Source organism: Malus domestica, chromosome 16 (genome assembly GCF_042453785.1).
Source record: "Malus domestica chromosome 16, GDT2T_hap1".
NCBI lineage: Eukaryota > Viridiplantae > Streptophyta > Magnoliopsida > Rosales > Rosaceae > Malus > Malus domestica.
The window spans coordinates 5,486,930-5,506,035 of NC_091676.1; the positions used below are offsets into that span (position 1 = coordinate 5,486,930).

General features: G+C 36.6%; 3 protein-coding genes across 3 annotated transcripts; all 3 read left to right on the forward strand.

Moving 5' to 3' along the window:
- Window positions 1-968: 968 nt before the first annotated feature.
- Window positions 969-4,139, forward strand: LOC103403296 (protein NRT1/ PTR FAMILY 2.13-like). Its single transcript, XM_070815452.1, has 4 exons — window positions 969-1,137; window positions 2,101-2,318; window positions 2,418-3,001; window positions 3,213-4,139. Exons 1-4 carry the CDS (start codon window positions 969-971, stop codon window positions 4,069-4,071), a joined length of 1,830 nt encoding a protein of 609 aa, XP_070671553.1. The 3' UTR covers window positions 4,072-4,139.
- Window positions 4,140-6,113: 1,974 nt separating this feature from the next.
- On the forward strand, window positions 6,114-8,751 carry LOC103403297 (protein NRT1/ PTR FAMILY 2.13-like). The gene is made up of 4 exons (XM_017323527.3): window positions 6,114-6,312; window positions 6,404-6,621; window positions 7,137-7,717; window positions 7,884-8,751. The coding sequence occupies exons 1-4, from the start codon at window positions 6,114-6,116 to the stop codon at window positions 8,749-8,751; spliced, it is 1,866 nt and encodes a 621-aa protein (XP_017179016.3).
- A 917-nt stretch (window positions 8,752-9,668) lies between these two features.
- Window positions 9,669-17,556, forward strand: LOC103402943 (protein NRT1/ PTR FAMILY 2.13-like). The gene is made up of 4 exons (XM_029096318.2): window positions 9,669-9,959; window positions 10,414-10,631; window positions 12,984-13,564; window positions 16,586-17,556. Exons 1-4 carry the CDS (start codon window positions 9,767-9,769, stop codon window positions 17,436-17,438), a joined length of 1,845 nt encoding a protein of 614 aa, XP_028952151.2. The 5' UTR covers window positions 9,669-9,766; the 3' UTR covers window positions 17,439-17,556.
- The last annotated feature ends 1,550 nt before the right edge of the window (window positions 17,557-19,106 follow it).

The window sequence follows — 19,106 nt, forward strand, 5'->3', positions numbered from 1 at the left end:
AAACTTGCATGTTCGGTTAGTAAAGTCTCCTAATAAAAGCAACACTTTATTTGGTATAAAAGATTGGAACAAAATGTATAAGTTATTATTTTCAATGAATGTTGAAAGTGGATGAGAATGGATTTTCATTTTGAGGGGAATAGAAGAGAATTGGACATGAGGGAAACTTCTCCTTTCGAGGGTGCATGGACACCACTCGATGTGCCATGTTTATGCGTCGTTCTCCTTTCTAATCATATCTTTTTGAGAGGATTAGAATTGATTTCTTAACGAGTAATTAATATTCTGCTTCCAAGCTGGATGCAATTTATTGATTCATTCCCTCAACACCTTAGAAAAGTAACTTATCTATTATACTTCAATGATTTCTACCAAATGAGAAACAATAGAAGAAAAAAATATCGCTTATCAATTGTTTAATATCTAGTGTAATAATAACTAAATGTAATAACAATTCGGTTTATAAATTTTTTGTCCCTTTCAAAATGCGACATTCAAGTGTTTTGACTATGAAATAAAGTTTTTAGGAATTTATTTACCCTTAAAACCGAGGTTTGGAAATTATGGTCGCGTACAAAAAGTATTTCTGAATTAAGCTAGTGGGATCGAACATCATGTCTAAAATTTGAAATATATTTGGATGCTATAAGTAATAATTAAGAGGAAGGTGGTTACTATTAATAAACTTATTAGGAAATTTCGAAATTTGAATGCTTAAAACACAATTAGTTTAATTCATAAGTTTGATTCGGTAGAATCCAGGCTCTGGATACTAAATTAAATTTTGTATATCTAGGCTTAAGTAATCGATTTTTTTCCAGGGAAAAAAGGTAAATAAATCGATTAATTTGGATAAAAATATGGCTGAATGCTCAATGGATCAAGGATTTGAGGTATAAATAGTTGAGAGATGGAAGATTTTGGCCAATGTCCACAGGTTAATCAGAAACCAAATTACAAGAAGAATGATGGGGGATAAAAGCAACTCTTTCTTGTCCCTCTGCTTTAGAAAACGCAAATGCGACTCTCCGTCCTCGAAGCCATTGTTGCAGCAAAAGGATGAAGATCTTCATCAATTACTAGATCCAAACACAACCAAAAATAAGTTTGGATGGAAAGCCATGCCTTACATCCTAGGTACGTTTCTCGCTTTCTCAAGAAATTCTTCATCTTACCGGACCCCAAGTATAGAACACTTGTTTAATATCATGATAAATGTTGTACACTCGTGATATACAATATATTTTCAATGACACAAAAGAATTCTCATAACCGATTCAGGGCCTATATATAAAATGTAGAACCTATTCATTTAAAAACGAGCCGAATAAAATTTGATCTTACGATTAGCTAGATCGAACCATGATCCAAAAAATTAGAATCGAACTCAAACTGGCTCATCAGGCCCAACCCTTTTTACATGCCTAATATGGCTTGAGTTGCCTAGTTCGGCTTGGATTCCTAGTATCAAAACCGGAAGATGCCTGCCTTGTTGCATGGGGGGCACGTGTCCGTCATGCCCAAGGTAGGTGGCTTTTCCTTCACCGAATATCTCCCTGTACACATATAATAACGTCCATCATCACACTCCTCCAAATTAATATCAGACCTAAAGAGAGAGAGACCAGAGAACAGATGGCGGGGGATAAGAAGAGCAGCTGCAGCAGCTCTTTCTTGTCCTTCTTCTCCCCCAAACCCACATCAATAAACCCTTCTTCTTATGATAACCACTCTTCTTCCTCCGAGCCATTATTATTGCCACAAAACCATGACCAAACAAGGCCTGAGTGGAAGTCTATGCCTTACATCTTAGGTGTTTACATATGTGTGTGTTTTTTTATTCTTCTGAATTATCCGATCCAAATCTAAAAAATAATTGCAAGAGGAGAAAATAAATGTGAAAAACCTTTTTCTTTTTTCTATTTTTTTAATATATGCACATTATTTTTCATATTCTTTCATATTTCAACTGTTGAATTAAATAAATTAAAGAAGATCAATTGTAAAATATTAACAAGGTGTGTGAAAAGTAAAAATGAATATATGAATTGAACTATCAATTTTTTTTTTATATATGACTTTTATTTTGTGTGTGTGCAGGTACTGAATCAATTTCGACGATGGCAACATTTGGAATGACAGCAAATTTTATGGTGTATTTGGTGAGGGAGTATCACATGGAGCAGGTTACTGCTGCCAACATAATTAACATTTGGATATGTTCCTATTGTTTATTATCAATTGTTGGTGCCTCCATTGCTGATATTTATCTAGGCAAATTTCTCACAATTGCTTTCGCTTCCTTAGCAACTCTTACGGTACACTAAATTTTCTTAATCTTCTCAATTAATCACCATTTATTTATTTTAATCATAGTTATAATCAGCTTAATTAATTACCCATTAATCGTTGATTAGGGAATGGTAACAATAACCCTGACAGCCTTAGTGCCACAACTGAGGCCTCCACCTTGCATCCTTGATGATAGTCTGCAATGTGTCTCCAGCGCTACAATAACCCAGCTGGGTTTCTTGCTTGCTGGGTTATGCTGGCTGGGTATAGGAACTGGAGGAATTAGGCCCTGCAGCATTCCATTTGGGATCGATCAATTCGACTCGACCACCGTGGAAGGAAGAAAATCAGTGGGTAGCTATTTGAATTGGTACTACACTTTATCTAGTTTGGTACTTATGATCAATCAAACCCTAGTTGTGTACATTCAAGACTCTGTGAGTTGGTCACTAGGGTTTGGGATCCCTACCCTGCTCATGTTATGTGCGATTCCCTTGTTTTTAGCGGGGTCTAAAATTTACTTCTACGTGAAGCCGGAAGGAAGCACATTTTCCAGCTTTGCACATGTTCTCGTTGCGGCGTACAAGAAGCGGTGTCTCAAGCTTCACAATGACGAAAGGGTACGCGGAGTTTTCTTCGACGCTTCACCAAAGGTAGACGGAAAAGGAAATGTAGTACAGTCCAAGCTCCTCCTCTCAACAGAATTTAGGTAAATATCTTGGATAATTATCCGTCCACAAATTAAAGCTTGTAAACTTTGTTGCGTAATATATGTTTTAGTCCAATGATTTGAACCGTCAATTTTGGCTTACCTTGCAACATTGTTGCAAGAATATATAAGTCCCCAAACTCAAGTACAATTAACTAACTAAATTGCTTTGCATACTCATACTAAATCCATTGCTATTTTGGTGGCTCAGATTCTTGAAGAAAGCCGCTTTAGTGGTGGACAATGAAGTAAGCGATGATGGGTCTTGCGCAAATCCATGGAGGCTGTGTAGCATCCAACAAGTTGAGGAGGTAATATGTGTTGTAAAAACTCTCCCAATATGGGCTTCTGGTGCCATTTTCTTGATTGCATATGCGCAAGAAGGAACATTTGTAGTATCACAAGCCCTAAGAATGGACCGGCACATTGGACTGAATTTCGAAATGCCTGCTGGGTCAATCAAATTGATGTCAATGATGACAGTAATTATCAGTCTCCCATTGTATAACCGTGTCCTACAACCAGCCATAAGAAAAATCACTAAGCACGAAGATGGACTCCCGGCCCTGCAAAGAATAGGAATCGGGTATTTCTTCTCGATTCTATGCATGATGGTGGCCGGACTAATTGAGCAGCGAAGAAGAGCTTTGGCCACGTCACAAGATTCATCAAACGGGATCGCAGCCATGTCCGTGTTTTGGCTATTTCCACAGCAAATATTGCTTGGTCTTCTTGAGGTGTTTGGCACTGTTGGGCACATTGAGTTTTACAACAAAGAGTTTCCTGAGAGCATGAAAAGTATTGGGAATTCTCTGCCATATCTTTGCTTGGCCGGGGCTACTTATTTGAGTAGCGTGGTGGTGAGCATTGTGCATAGTGTTACAGGAAAGCATGGTCAGCCCAACTGGTTGGACAATGATATCAATGTCGGCAGATTGGACAATTACTACTTCCTGATAGCTGGTTTGGGGGTGGTGAATTTTCTCTATTTTCTATCTTGTGCTCGTGGATATACTTATAAGGCTAGTGTAAAAGCAGTAGAGAGTGTAGAAACCAACCCTATTGTCTAAGAAAGCAGTATACAACTATTAGTCTATTACAATGTATTTATCTCTATTTGTAAATGAGAGATTTTATAAAGAATGACAATTTATCTTTATTTGCAAGTGGGAGTTCTCATAAATAAAACAATTTATCCCTCAGATTTAAGAATTTATCCTTGTAACCTGTTGGTTTTAGAACAAGTTACTATATATTCTTGGCTGAGTACATTCAGTGATTCACACCATCGAAGTTTGTTTCAGTTCAAAGTGGGCGGGTTGCGGGATTTCAATTGTTTTACATTGCAACCCGATCGACGTTTTATAATGCGACGATTCCCACTTAATCTCGAAACAAAAGTCATTTTTCACTCCTATTTTCTCCCCTTAGAGTCAATTATTTATAGCCTTTAGATTATTACATAAATCAAAGAAAAATCACAAGACATAAATAAAATGATGAATACAAAATGAAAAAAAAGCGACTGTGAAAATCACTATGATCTATCTCGAAAACTGACCTTGATATGGTTAAATAGTTTTGGGGGTGATTCTTACAAGATCAAATCTTCTACACCTAAAATAGATGTGGCCTCTGCAGCCCCTATAATTGAATAATACGTGTTTCTAAACTTAACTTTTCTTAACTTTGTTTTCATAAACTTAATGTGTGTCAAACAATGATTAGAGTCACGAAGAGACCACACCCATTTTGGTTGAAGAAGATTTGATATCGATTCTTACACTATAACATCAGCAATTCCTCACAAAAATTATAATTTGATCAAACGTCAAATAATGTAAGAAAATTGAAACCTTATAACTTCTCCCTAATTTTAGTGGTGTGAAATATACTTAGTATTGATATTTTAATTTTTTAAAGGAAAAATTAGTATCCGGTTCCTAGTTCTTACTGTTCATTGACTAAGACCTTATTAGTTCTCAAATTTTGATTCAAGTCCCTAACATTAATGTGATAATGAATTTACATGTTTATTATATAATTTTTTAATATAAAAATTAGTAATTAATTTAGGGTTTAATACTCACACCTCTATTAAACTTCTAATTAATTTTCAATTCAAACATTTTCAAAATAATAAAAAATTAAATTAAGTTTGTACCTATTAGTTATATATATATATAAAGATTCTCAATTTTTTAATCTTAAATGTACCCATTCATATAATTTTTCAATTTTTTTAATCATCAATGTACCCATTCTCATATATATCAATTTGTTATATGTAAAATGTACCCTTTTTTAATATAAAATCCATTCAAATTTTTTAATCCATGTTTAAACTTATATGGGTACATTCTTTTTCATTGATTTGAGAATGTATCCATGTTTTGGTACAATAACTTTTTTTTTTAATTTTGGTTAATGTACCCATACATATATGTATACACACACAATATAATAGAGAGTATAATTTATATTTTATTATTTTTAATCCCATAAATTATGGGTTTTGTTTAAAATCTCATTAATATAAACAATTACAATTTTCAATTTTTAATTTTTAATTTAAAAAATATAGTAACTTACATTATTACATTAATGTTAGGGACCTCAATCAAAAACTAAAAACTAACAAGGTTTCAATCAAAGAATATTGATAACTAGGGACCGCATCCAAAGTATCCCTTTTTTAAATTACTATTATTAGAAGGGAGAAAGGAAAGCATTTGAAACTATCATAATAATTTTGGGCAGAGTGAAGTTTCAAATTCAAGACGTAACTCAACAACCTATCTACTAAAATATTGAAGCACATGCGAAAACGATCTTTGCCTCTAGAGGGCTAAAGCATATATATTGGAAACTGGAAAGTTTACTTGGTATGTGTCACCAAGTTTGTCTTTGCCTCATGATTAATGACCAAAAGAAAACTGCCCTCTTTTCTGTTCAGAGATGCCTCAAGAGCTTGACAAGTCGGTATGAAAATATGGAAGCTGCCTTCATGCATGGGGGGCACGTGCCCTTCATCAGTTCCCCGAGCTTTATTTTGCCTGTATATGTGCTTAACCAGAGTCCTAATTAACACGACTGAGAGAGAAAGAGAAGAATGGCTAGGGATAAAATTAAGAACAGCTCTTTCTTCTCCTTCTGCTTCATCAGAAAACTTAAACTAGCAAACCCTAACTATGATCAGTCTCCATCCTCAGAGGCATTATTGCCTCCGAACGGTGACCATCTCCACCGATCTGATTCGAGCACAGTAGTCCAATCAAAGCCCGGATGGAAGGCCGTGATTTACATCTTAGGTGTAGTATATTAAGATATATATGAGCATTGTTATTTACAGAGAAATCAAAAGCTACAATTGGGAGGTTTTTTATTTTTTATTTTTTGCAGGAAATGAATCAATTGAGAAGATGGCATCATATGGGCTGACAATAAACTTCATGGTGTATTTGGTGAGGGAGTATCACATGGAGCAGGTTCCTGCTGCCAACATGATTAACAATTGGGCATCTTCCTGCTTTTTATTGACAGTCATTGGTGGCTCCATCGCTGATATCTACCTTGGCAAATTTCTCACCATTGCTTTGGCTTCCTTTGCAACACTTCTGGTAAAATTAGTTAATTTATGTAGCATAATTTTTTAGTTTATTTATGTAAGATTAATTAATCATGATTAATTAGTTTAGGTTAAAGTTAATTAGCAAGTTAGCAATTACATTAGCTATTTTTGGTACCCTACGTCTCAGGGTTTTCTATCTGTATGTTACCATGGTGCATTTTTTTCCGCCACTGTGCTAAAGCACGATCTACAAATGTTGCCATGACTATGAGGTATATTTACGGTGGCTTTGATCTGACCGATTCTCTCATCCTAACATTTAACAATTTAACGCACTAATGCTATCTTTTGTCAAAAAATAAAAATAAATAAATAAAAAACAAGGAGGTCATGGCAACATCTAAAACTTTTAGATATATATGTTTCTGTCTTTGCAATATGTAGTCTTCTTATTTCTTTTGGTGCCAACGAAATAAAAATCAAATTTGCAATTACTTTTTTCTTCTTTTCTCTTTCTTTGATTTGTTAACAGCTTAATGAATATCCAATTAATCTCATGATTAGGGGATGCTAACAGTAACCCTGACAGCCTTTGTGCCACAACTGAGGCCTCCACCTTGCACTCTTAATGGACAACAACAGCAATGTATCTCCAGCACAAAAACCCAGCTGGGTTTTTTGATTGTTGGGTTATGCGGGCTGGGTTTAGGAACTGGAGGAATTAGGCCCTGCAGCATTCCCTTTGGGGTTGATCAATTTGATTCCGCCACCGTCGAAGGAAGAAAATCAGTCACTAGATTTTTGAATTTGTATTACGCTATATCTTGTATGGTAATTTTGATCAACCAATCCCTAGTGATGTACATTCAAGACTCTGTGAGTTGGGCATTAGGATTTGCAATTCCTACCCTGCTCATGTCATGTGCAATTCTCCTCTTTTTTGGGGGGTCCAAAATTTACTTCTATGTGAAGCCGGAAGGAAGCACATTTTCCAGTTTTGCACAAGTTCTTGTAGCGGCATACAAGAAGCGTCATCTTAAGCTTCACAATGATGATAGGGTTCATGGTGTTTTCTCCGATGATGATTCATCAAATGGAAATGGACGTAGAGTACTCAACAAGCTTCATCTCTCAACAGAATTTAGGTAAATATCTCGAATAATTCTCTAGACTCTGAAGTGTACTGTCCACATTTTCTCCAGTGCATCATCAAATGATGCGGACCGTCATCACTATTTGCCTTACCTAACTTAATTACATTCCTGGGTTATTTATATGACTAATTTTCACTTCTAAATTGTTGGCTTCCAGCTTCTTGAAGAAAGCTGCTTTAGTAGTGGACAATGAACTAAAAGATGATGGGTCTTGTGCAACTCCATCGAGGCTATGTAGCATTCAACAAGTTGAAGAGGTAATACGTGTTATGAAAATCCTCCCAGTTTCTGTTTCTGGTGTCATCAGCTTGCTGGCCCTTGCCCAAGAACCAACATTTGTAGTATCACAAGCCATGAAAATGGATCGTCAAATTGGACCGAATTTCGCAATCCCTGCTGGATCGGTCAAAATGATGTCAATTATGACGCTCTTTATTTCCCTCACGTTGTATGACCGTGTCTTACAACGAGCCCTAACAAAGTTCACTAAATGTGAAGATGGGATCCCACCTCTTCGAAGAATAGGAATCGGGTATTTCTTCTCTGCTATGTGCATGGTGGTGGCGGGACTAGTTGAGCAACAAAGGAGAGCTTTGGCCACATCACAAGCTTCATCGAACGGGGTTGTAGCCATGTCAGTTTTTTGGCTATTTCCACAGGAAATGTTGCTTGGACTTTGTGAGATGTTTGGCGTTGTTGGACTCCTTGAGTTTTACAACAAAGAATTTCCTGAGACAATGAAAAGTATTGGGAATTCTCTGCTCTATCTTTGCTTGGCCGGGGCTAGTTGTTTGAGTAGTGTGACGGTGAGCATTGTGCATGGTGTTACAGGAAAGCATGGCCGGCCCAACTGGTTGGACAATGATATCAATGCCGGCAGATTGGACTATTTTTACTTCCTGATTGCTGGTCTGGGAGTGGTGAATTTCTTCTATTTTCTGTTTTGTGCTCAGGGATATGCATACAAGGCTAGTGCAGAAACAGTAGAGAGTTTAGATGAGAGCTTGGGGCATCCTTTGGTTTAACCATTTTTCTTGTAAACCACTAAACCTAATGGATTTCTAAACCCATGTGTTTAGTTGTATAATTAAATCCATAAATCAACTATATTTAATTGTATATGCACGTATGTCTAATAATTATTATTATCACATAGAGATAAATTTAACGCTTGGCCACTGATAAATTCATACCTTAGATTTTAAAAAGAATAACCTGTATTTAACATCGGCTAGCAATTGATTTAGAAAAATAAAATAGGATTGTCATTGATGATTCATAATTCTAGTTGTCCCTCACTTGATTGTTAAACACTATTTTTGTATCCGTCTTATTTCTTGTTAAATTAAAACCCAGTCTAACCTCCTTTTGTGTTTAAGTGCGCATCTATGTGTTTAGTTAAAGTATTATAGCGAATGAAACTGAGTTACTAAGTTGAGAAATGCTAAGGGAACATATCTTTCTTGGACTCTCAGTCATCTTACAGTTTGACGTCAATATACATGCTAAATTTTTAAAATAATATGTCAAAAATATAAAGTGATAAAAAATTTATGAAAAGTTTCATTTTGAAAGAGTTCTATTTTTAACGTTTCTTGACTAATGTAAAAGTTTCACGTTTCTCAATGGGGACGAATATCATTAACTAACTAGTATGTCAGCAACTCAAATGCTTTGTCCTCAATTCAGTCATGAAAATCGTGAGTCAAGATGGTTCATCACATAAATTGGGCCTCAATTTGTTTGTAATGGGCCTTTCTTTTTTCACTTTACAGAAATGTTGGCCGGAATTACTGCAGGGTGCGCACAATTTTGGTGTGCCCCCTGCCAATAGTGCCACGGCTCCATCACATCCATACCTACATTCATTTGCGTCACCCTTTTTATCTTCTTCTTTTCCCATCTTCCCTATATATACACGTCTGCCCCAGCCAAGCTTGTTAGCTTAACCTCACAACTTCTTACAGCGCTTTTGGAAAATCACTTCCTCAAAGCTTAGCTAGCTAGTGCCCACTTTTTTTCTGGCATGTTGAAAAGCTGATGATGGCTGAAGGCAAGAAGCAGAAGCAGCAGCAATCAAGCCACTGCCTCTACGTCACAAAGTTCTTTCAGAAAAGCACTTCCTCAGAGCTGTCACACAAATTTCCTTTAAGCCCAGATAAAGAACCAGTTGATAGAAAATGTGATGTCGCAAAGAAACCTGGTGGTTGGAAGGCCATGCCTTTCATCTTAGGTCTCTCTCTCTCTCTCTCTCTCTCTCTCTCTCTCTCTCGGATACTGCACCGAAATGGCTGTGTCCCCGGTCAACGATAAAAAAATAAGGAAAATTAATTAAAATAATTTGAAAGTTTTGAATTTTAACGATAAAGACAAAATAAAAGATAAAGTGAATAATATCAAATTTAACTTTTTAATGTAAAAATGTGATTTTTCGTTAAAATGAACAGTATTGCGGATTTTTTCCTTAAAATATGTAAGTTTTTTGGTCGACATGATCGAGCACAGAACGTAGCTACGGTGGCAGTGTCAGATCTCAGTTACTCTCACTCTATGATGTGTCACTGTAATCACATATAGGTGCATTGAATATTAATCCATCTTTATCCCTGATATGAGGTCAAAGTGTCTAATTTATTAAAAGGCGACAAAAACAGAACACGTTTTTAATGGTGGTGGTGGTGGTGCAGGAAATGATACTTTCGAAAGGTTGGCTGCTATTGGTTTGTTGGCAAACTTTATGGTGTACTTGACGAGGATGCTACACCTGGACCAGGTTTCCGCTTCCAACATTATCAACGTCTGGTCTGGTTTGACCAACTTCGCTCCTCTCCTTGGCGCCTTCATCTCCGACGCCTACGTCGGCCGCTTTCGGACTATTGTTTTTGCGTCCATTTCCTCTCTCATGGTACCTTTCTCTCTCTAGCTCTCTCCCAATTATTATTTTTTGTTATTTTCTAATTTATTTGGCCAATGTGTTAATTGTTTTAAGGTAATTTCAATATGTTTGACAACGGTTTGTAGATGTTAGGGAAATCATTTGTTTGAATCATATTTTGTAATTACATGATGTGCCAATTGATAATTAAATTTCGTTTTAAATTATGAATTAAAGAATTCAATCATTGACCACTGCATCGTGTGGGGTTAAATTATAGTATAAAAACATGGTCTCTCTAACATGTTCCTTGTACTTAATATGTTAATATTTGGTTATTATTAAACATTATATTGACTAAGAGAATTGTTGTTTTCACTCTAAAATTTTCTTTATGCACACCAAACTTTTTATATCTAGAAAGAAGGGAAATGCTAGGGAGACGAAATGTAGATCAAATTTTGTAAACTAAACAACATGGAAGTTGATAATTTGATGATTACTTAAATGTTGATTAACATGTTTATTTATTATTGGTGATACATAATTTAGTTTACAAATTTAGTCTGACTAGCATTACTCTTAGAAAGAAATTTACGTTTGTCAGGAATGCACAATAAAAATTTTGGAGTGCCAACATGAGTTTCCACTTATGCGATTAATAATGTATATATTTTTTAGTTTATTACGGACTAGATAAAATTATGTATCAAATACGTAGATTGTTTATATTAAGTTTACCGATGGACTAGTCACTCCCCAATCGTGTACATATTTTCACACGAGTTTCATAAACCTGTGTTTTTGAGTGGTTGTCCCCTACCTCCAATATTACTGATAGGTTTGTATATGGTGAAAAGAAAAGTGTTCTATAATTATCCCTTCCATCCCTTCTACATTCAATAATAACCAACAATTTGTCTTTGGCTTCGTGGCTAGGTAACGTATATATTTCTATCGTTTGTCATGTTCTTGACTGTACTCTATTGTTGTGGGGTTTTAAATTGGAAACTTTAACGAAAAACCACATTTTTACACTAAAAAATCAATTATGGTATTATTCATTTTATATTTTATTTTGTCTTTATCTTTAAAACTTAAAGTTTTCAAGTCTTTTTCAATAATTTTCCTTTTTAAATTTTAGTGGGTGGGAGAGGATGGTGATATGGATTTGGAAAACTAAGCTAGCGAAACCTACCACCCTTTCTAAATCCATTATATTTCGGAAAACTAACAATTGAAACTAGAGTTACCAGTCAATATGGTGACGGATTTGGAAAACTAAGCTAGCGAACAACATTTTTAAAATACGAAAAGGTAGGTGGACTATGCAGATTTAACTAAATCTATTATATTTCATGTAAATAAGTGTCTGTTTATACTTAAAATATATATAATTTCATCATAAACTACAAAATAGAATAACACATATATTAAGAATTTTTTTAACATAATGAAAACATGGGGAACAAGTATATAATGTGGACTCATTTAAGTATTCAACAAGTCTCTTACAATTTATTGAAAAATAAAATAAAATGCAAAATGAAAGTTGTCTATTTTTCTGTTTAAGTGAGTCGCAACCTTGGCAGGTCTGGGCGGTCTAAGCAGGTGCCTCAACAGGTCTAAGCGTCATTTCTTAATTTTCAAATGTCTAGGCATTAATCAGGACGGTAGCTAGCCGTCTAGTGCGGCGAGGCCTAGGTGGCACTAGGCAGAAATTTTTAGAACAATGGTCAAGATACATCAATTGATTAAAAGGAGGGGATGTGACGTTTCATGATCCCTCTTTGAACAACCTCAACCAAGCTAATTAAAAGGATTTGTGAGAACACTAATACAACCGAATGTAGCTAATTCATATATAATTTATAGATAAATTAATAATATTACGTGACAATATTGTTAAATCTAAATCCTCATTTAAGAAATTTAAATCGAGTATCAATATTCAAGAAATTTGAAGTATAAACCAATATTGGTGGGCAAAAGTTTAGAGTACTAAATAAAAACCCAATCGTACTAAAGCATGAGTAAGCAACTGAGGTATAAAATTGTCAAATATCCCTTCGTGCGGCCAAAACGGAAAATAACGTATACCAACAAATTTGTATTTCATGTGGCTTTAGCGTAGAAATTGAGGATCATAGGAGATCAACACTGCTGTTTTACATGTGACTGTCACTTTCATCAGTTTTAGTGGATATTACTTTCACTAAGTGTGTTCTGAGGTGTGGATTAGGTTGTTTTAGTGGAATTTTTTCTTAATTATAAGATAAGGTTTGCAACAAATTTTGAAGTAAATAAAAGTTCAACAGGGAATGGCGACAGTTACTTTTAACGTTATTTATTTGTTGTGTAACATTATTTATCTATCAACAGGGCATGGCGACAGTTACTTTAACAGCGTGGCTTCCGCAGCTGCATCCTCCGCCATGCAGCCTTCAACAGCAAGCACTGAGTCAGTGCACCGGTCCAACCCGAGCTCAACTCGGTCTGCTGCTATCGGGTCTAGGGTTTCTATCCATAGGCACAGCTGGCATCAGGCCATGCAGCATCCCATTTGGCGTTGACCAGTTTGACCCAACCACCGAAGAAGGAAAGAAAGGAGTGAATAGCTTTTTCAACTGGTACTATGCCACGTTCACAGTGGTCTTACTCCTCTCCCAAACCGTAGTGGTTTACATCCAAGACAAAGTCAGCTGGAGTTTAGGGTTTGGGATCCCAACTGTGCTCATGGCTTGCTCGATCCTGCTTCTGTTTATCGGGTCTAGGGTTTACGTGCATGCAAAGCCACAGGGCAGTATGTTCTCTGGGATTGCACAAGTACTTGTTGCTGCTCATAAGAAACGCCACATTGAGCTTGCGGAAGAAGCAGAAATTATAGATGTTGACAAATTCTATCATCCTCCAATATTCAAGGGGTATTACGCATCTAAGCTCCCACTCACCAACCAGCTCAGGTAAGAAATTTTTGTATAGATCGATCATTTCTTTAATAATTTATTATGATTGATTTGAAGTATTAATATGTGTAGAGTTGGCTTAATCGATCGATTTTTATATATTATCTTGAGGACATGTTTGAATTTAGTACTTAATTAGTGTTGACTGAACTCTTTGTGTTACAGTCTAATGTATTCTCCTCTATTTGTTGATGGAAGATTTTAGATTTGACTTTTAGTTTGATCGCCACTGAGTGACTTGGCGTGATTGAATTGCCGAAAAATCGTAAGCTAATCAATAACCATCATCAGATCAAATTAAGACTCAGACTACATATGTATTCATAAGATAAGTTTATGGGTAAATTACACTGACGACCTCATATTTGAGGTCTATTACAATATCATACAACATCTTCAAAACATTTTACTTTCATACCTCAAGTACTATTTTATTTCAATATAATACATCCGTTATATTTTCTATCCATTGATCCATTAAGAGCTGACGTGGTTGCCAAATTTGTGACACGTGTCAATTTTGTTTTTATTCATTTAAAATATTATAATAATTTATCCTATTTAAAAAAAAAAAAAAAAAAAAAACCCAAACCCAAACCCACACCCAGATCCCCTTCCTTGCCCTTCACCTCTCTGCAAACCCCGCCCTCTTTTTCCCAGACCCACTTCTCCCTCCACATCTCCAATGGCTTCCTCCTCCCTATCCCTCATCTCCCCTCACAATGCCTCCACCGCCACCCACCTTATCCTACGCACCGGCTCCACTGCCGCCTTCGTGATCTCCAAGCTCGTAAAGCTCCTCAAATCCGACGAATCGAAGGACATTATTGGAGTCCCGACTTCCAAGTGCATGGAGGACCAAGCTCGCCAGTTGGGTATTCCCCTTTCGGTGCTCACCCGAAGATCGACGGCGCTGATGAGGTCGACCCAAATCTCGATTTGGTCAAAGGGACCGCGGAGCTCTGCTGAGGGAGAAGATGGTGGAGGCTGCGTCGAAGAAGTTTGTGGTGGGTTTTTTGGATGGGAGGGGAGGTGAACATCTGGGTTTTTTTGGGGGTTACGAGGGAGGTAGGGGTGGGGTAGGTGGGGGGTTTGGGTTGCAGGGAAGGGGAATGGGTCGGGGAAGGAAGATGGGTTGCGGGGGCGTCAACCGTGGAGAGAGAAGGAAGGGAGGGTTGTTTGGGGGTTGCGGGGGAGGTGAGGGCCGGGGTGGGGTGGGATAAGGTGTTTGGGTTACAGGGAAGGGGAAGGGCTCGGGAAGAAGATGAGGTTTTTTTTTTAAATATCTTTTTTATAATAGGCTAAATTATTATAATAATTTAAATGAATAAAAATTATTTTTTTGTCACGTGGTATAAATTTGGCAGTCACGTCAACTCTTAATGTACCAATAGATGAAAAATAAAACGGATGTATTATATTTAAATAAAGTAGTACGTAAGGTATGAAAGTGAAATGTTTTGATAATATTATATGAAGTTACAATAGATCCTAAACCTAAGATGATAAAGTATAATTTACCCTAAGTTTACCATTAACCACACGTCACATTTAACTACGTAAGACCCATTATGGGGTCAAGACTTCCACCATCATACATTTGACTAAGCTCACATTATGTCAGGTGGGGGTCCAGACTTCCACCCTCACATTAGACTAAGGGCGTGTTTACTGGCGCCGCTGCCGGAGATTTTTCAAAACGTTTTCTTTGTTTTTTTTTACTTTGCTTATTTCTTTAATCATTTTAATTAAATTCGTTTTTATTATTTTTCAATTTAAAATCAACTTTTTTTAATCTTTGTTTTCAAATAATTAAATAATATTTTGGTTTTGTATAAATTGTTTTAAATAATTCCTATAGAAACAATCTTGTTTGAGCCGTTTATACTACAATTACATTGTTTTCTTGCAAATATTTGTTAAGTGTTTTTATCTCTACTTTTGCGAATGGTAAAAATTCTATCATTTATGTATCTATAATCGGAATGAAAATGTAGAATTGAATTCCGATTATAGAGTATTTCAGTGTTTACTAAACATTGAGGAATAAAAAAAAATAGTGGGGTCCACACAAATTTTGGAATCCTTGTATTGGTGGAATTGGATTCCCTACATCTAGGTGGTAATCCAATTCCTGATTGCTTTGGCAATCGGAATGACACTTTTGTTCCCTTTATACCCTCACTTACTTTTTTTATTTCCAAGACTATCCTTTATAAACTCATTAATCATAGTTTAATTATGCACAACTCCTTACTTTTTTTATTTCCATGCTCGTTCATATTATGCACAACTTCATGCTCATTCACATTATGCACAACTACATGCATATGCCGAAGAGAAGAAATTACAACTTGAACGAGAAAATTTAAATATTAAAAAAATACTTAAATTTATAACTAAAACAAAAAACAAAAGCATTTTAGTGTCTATGAAACAAAAAAGCAATTTAATTTTTTTTCTTACTATTATATATTATATCAAATTTTATTAAAAAAAGTATATAAAATATTTGATTTGGGACAAGGGCATTTTAGTAATCATACTGGCTTATATTCCGTTCCTGCTGAATTAGTAAACAGCTTCGACAAGAATCCAATTCCGACTTCTCCTCATTTCAACTTCTCCTCAATTCAATTCTTCCTATTTTCATTACGGTTACGTAAACGTGCCATAAGTGTAAGACACATGATCTGTAAGGTGGGGCAATGACACTGTTAAATGACATATTTTTCAATGTGCTCAGAATAAGTGATGAAACACCATCTGTTATTATACAATTGGAGGTACTTCGAAAAAAAAATTGAAATTTTTTTTTTCTCCAATTGTGTAATGACATGCATGTTCAGCCCGTGTTTGAAGCATACTATAAAATCTCTCATTTGAACAAACACATCCATCGTACATTGTTTGGTGAACAAATTTAGTGGCTGTGTACTGTGAACTTTGTTTCCCTGATTTTTTGACTTGTTGATCGTGTTAATTAACTATTTTTGTTCATCATTTTATTTTCATTAGGTTCTTGAACAAGGCTGCTGTAATATTGGATAACGATTTGAAGCCTGATGGTTCTCCGGTCGATAACTGGAGGCTGTGCAGCGTGCAACAAGTGGAAGAACTTAAATGCGTATTAAAAACAATCCCGATATGGGCATCGGCCATAGTTAGCCTGACCGCCATGACACAGCAGGGTACCTTTACTGTGTCCCAAGCCCTAAAAATGGACCGTCATCTCGGCGCTAACTTCGAAGTCCCAGCTGGGTCCATCAGCGTCATCTCCTTTCTCACCATTGGCCTCTGGCTTCCAATCTACGACCGGATTCTAGTCCCATCCCTCAGAAAAATCACAAAGCGCGAAGGTGGGGTTACAGTCCTGCAAAGATGTGGAATCGGGATCATATTCTCCGTCCTGTCGATGACAGTGGCCGGAGTAATTGAAAAGGAGAGAAGGAACTTTGCCAATTTGCACCCTGCCGCACACGTGTCATTCCTCTGGCTGGCCCCACAACTTATACTGATGGGGCTCTGTGAGGCGTTCAATATGATAGGTCTGCTGGAGTTTTTCAACCGGGAGTTCCCCGACCACATGCGCAGTATTGGAAATGCCCTCGTGTCTTGCTCCTTTGCTGGTTCGAGCTACTTGAGCAGTTTGGTGGTCAATGTGGTGCACCATGTTAGTGGGACAGAGAAGCACCCGGATTGGTTGACCAATGACATCAATGCGGGGAGATTGGACTACTTCTACTTCCTATTGGCTGGGATTGGGGTTCTGAATTTTCCCTACTTTCTATATTGTGCACAACGGTATCATTACAAAGCCACAAATGTGTACGTAGATGAGGAGAAGCCGTATGATAGTGATCATGTGTAGTTAGGTTCAACCAATCATTATATATGGCTATGTATGTGTGCAAATAAAACTCAATCAAATCGAATCAAACTGCTTTGATCAGAATTAGATATATACCAGGAAGATGTAGTGTAATTTTTCACATTATGTGAGTTGTAACATGGTATGGCTTTAGTATATTCATAACGAAAATTAATGATAAGGGTTTTAAAACTTTGGATTTTAACCAAAACCCGTGTAAAGAGTTTATTTAATGGTTAGGACAAAGTTCAATACTTAACTAGTACAATCAACATGGCCCAACTGAAATAATCTAATGTGTTTCCAATTTTACCCTTAACGTTTACTACGATTTTTAATCTTTTTGTTAGTTTATTGGGTAAATTATAATTTACCTCCTCAGGTTTGAGGTCAATTGCAATCTCATATAGCATCTTTAAAACATTTTAATCTCATACATTTACTACTATTTCATTTCAATTTCAAACAACCATTACTTAATCTGATAAATTGATTGTTTAAAGTGGTGACGTGGTAAATATATGGCCCACTTTTTGATGACGTGTCAAATAAAAATAATTGAATATTATTTAAAAATTAATTTAAAAATAAATCTAAATTAAAATAAAGTGGACCCCACTCGGAAATTTGTTCTTGTTGTCATCGTTCATCCAACACTGTCTCCGCCGTCGCCGATTGGAGCCTTGCACCCTGCCCTCCTCATCCTCAGATTCCACGGCCTCGCCACGGCGGCTCCGGAGACGGAGCCCTTCAAGCTCGTCATGTTAAATCATTCATTTATCATCTTCTTTTTTTTCGAATTTTTGCTCTTTTTTTTTGTATTTTTGTTTTTATTATTACATTTCTTCAGTCGAATTGATGATGGAGGTGGAGACGAGAAAGGTCAAACATGACAGGTACCGCCAATGGTTGATAAAAACCCTCTAGAACTCTTTCCTTTCCCTCTCTCTCTCTCTCTAAAATAATTCCTCTTTCTAGGTGGTTCGTTGAATGGTTTCTGGAGGAGGTTTTGGGGTTGCCTTATTTGTGGTGGGTTTTGGTCCAGGAGATTCTACTTTGACTTTAATTTCTTGGGTTTTTTCTAAATCTAGTGGATAGAAAAATGGCAGTAAGGCCTCGTTTGGCAGGTCGGACTGTATTGACTATTTTTTTCGGATAGGATAAATAGTCACCGGATAGTACTGACTAAATTAGTCGGGCATTTGGTGCAGTATCGGACTATTGACCGTATTATTTATACCGTGTTTGGTATTATATCGGATAGGAGAATCAAACTTCAAATAAAAAAAAATAAAAAAAATAAACAGAAATCATCTCTTTTCCCAGATCTCTCTGCCGCAACCCCCAAATCCCTCCCTCTCTCCATTCTTCTTCTTCGTCTGCTCCGCCATTTTCAGCACCACCATCGACAACTCCAGCTACAACTTCTCCAAATCCTCCACCTTTTCCTCCGTCGCCTCCCTCAAATCCTTTAAATCCTCCCTCCCTCAAAACCCCCAAATCTACGACCTCACTGAGATCCGCTCCGCGACCTCCAACTTCCTCCCTCACCATCGCCTCTCCTTCTCCTGGCGCTGCTCCATCCGCTCCGAAGACGCCGTCGTCTTCCAGCCAAGTCCCGTAACCCGAAGAACCCGAGCTACACCGTCATGTCGTTGTGGCTCTCCC

What these genes read in the sequence shown, in the direction of transcription:
- LOC103403296 (XM_070815452.1), top strand. Translation starts at nt 969, where the DNA reads ATGGGGGATAAAAGCAACTCTTTCTTGTCCCTCTGCTTTAGAAAACGC. An exon ending in AGCCATGCCTTACATCCTAG is followed by an intron (nt 1,138 to 2,100) that starts GTACGTTTCTCG and finishes GTGTGTGTGCAG; the next exon opens with GTACTGAATCAATTTCGACG. An exon ending in CTTCCTTAGCAACTCTTACG is followed by an intron (nt 2,319 to 2,417) that starts GTACACTAAATT and finishes ATCGTTGATTAG; the next exon opens with GGAATGGTAACAATAACCCT.
- LOC103403297 (XM_017323527.3), top strand. Translation starts at nt 6,114, where the DNA reads ATGGCTAGGGATAAAATTAAGAACAGCTCTTTCTTCTCCTTCTGCTTC. An exon ending in GGCCGTGATTTACATCTTAG is followed by an intron (nt 6,313 to 6,403) that starts GTGTAGTATATT and finishes TATTTTTTGCAG; the next exon opens with GAAATGAATCAATTGAGAAG. An exon ending in CTTCCTTTGCAACACTTCTG is followed by an intron (nt 6,622 to 7,136) that starts GTAAAATTAGTT and finishes TCTCATGATTAG; the next exon opens with GGGATGCTAACAGTAACCCT.
- LOC103402943 (XM_029096318.2), top strand. Translation starts at nt 9,767, where the DNA reads ATGATGGCTGAAGGCAAGAAGCAGAAGCAGCAGCAATCAAGCCACTGC. An exon ending in CGTCCATTTCCTCTCTCATG is followed by an intron (nt 10,632 to 12,983) that starts GTACCTTTCTCT and finishes ATCTATCAACAG; the next exon opens with GGCATGGCGACAGTTACTTT. An exon ending in CCACTCACCAACCAGCTCAG is followed by an intron (nt 13,565 to 16,585) that starts GTAAGAAATTTT and finishes TATTTTCATTAG; the next exon opens with GTTCTTGAACAAGGCTGCTG.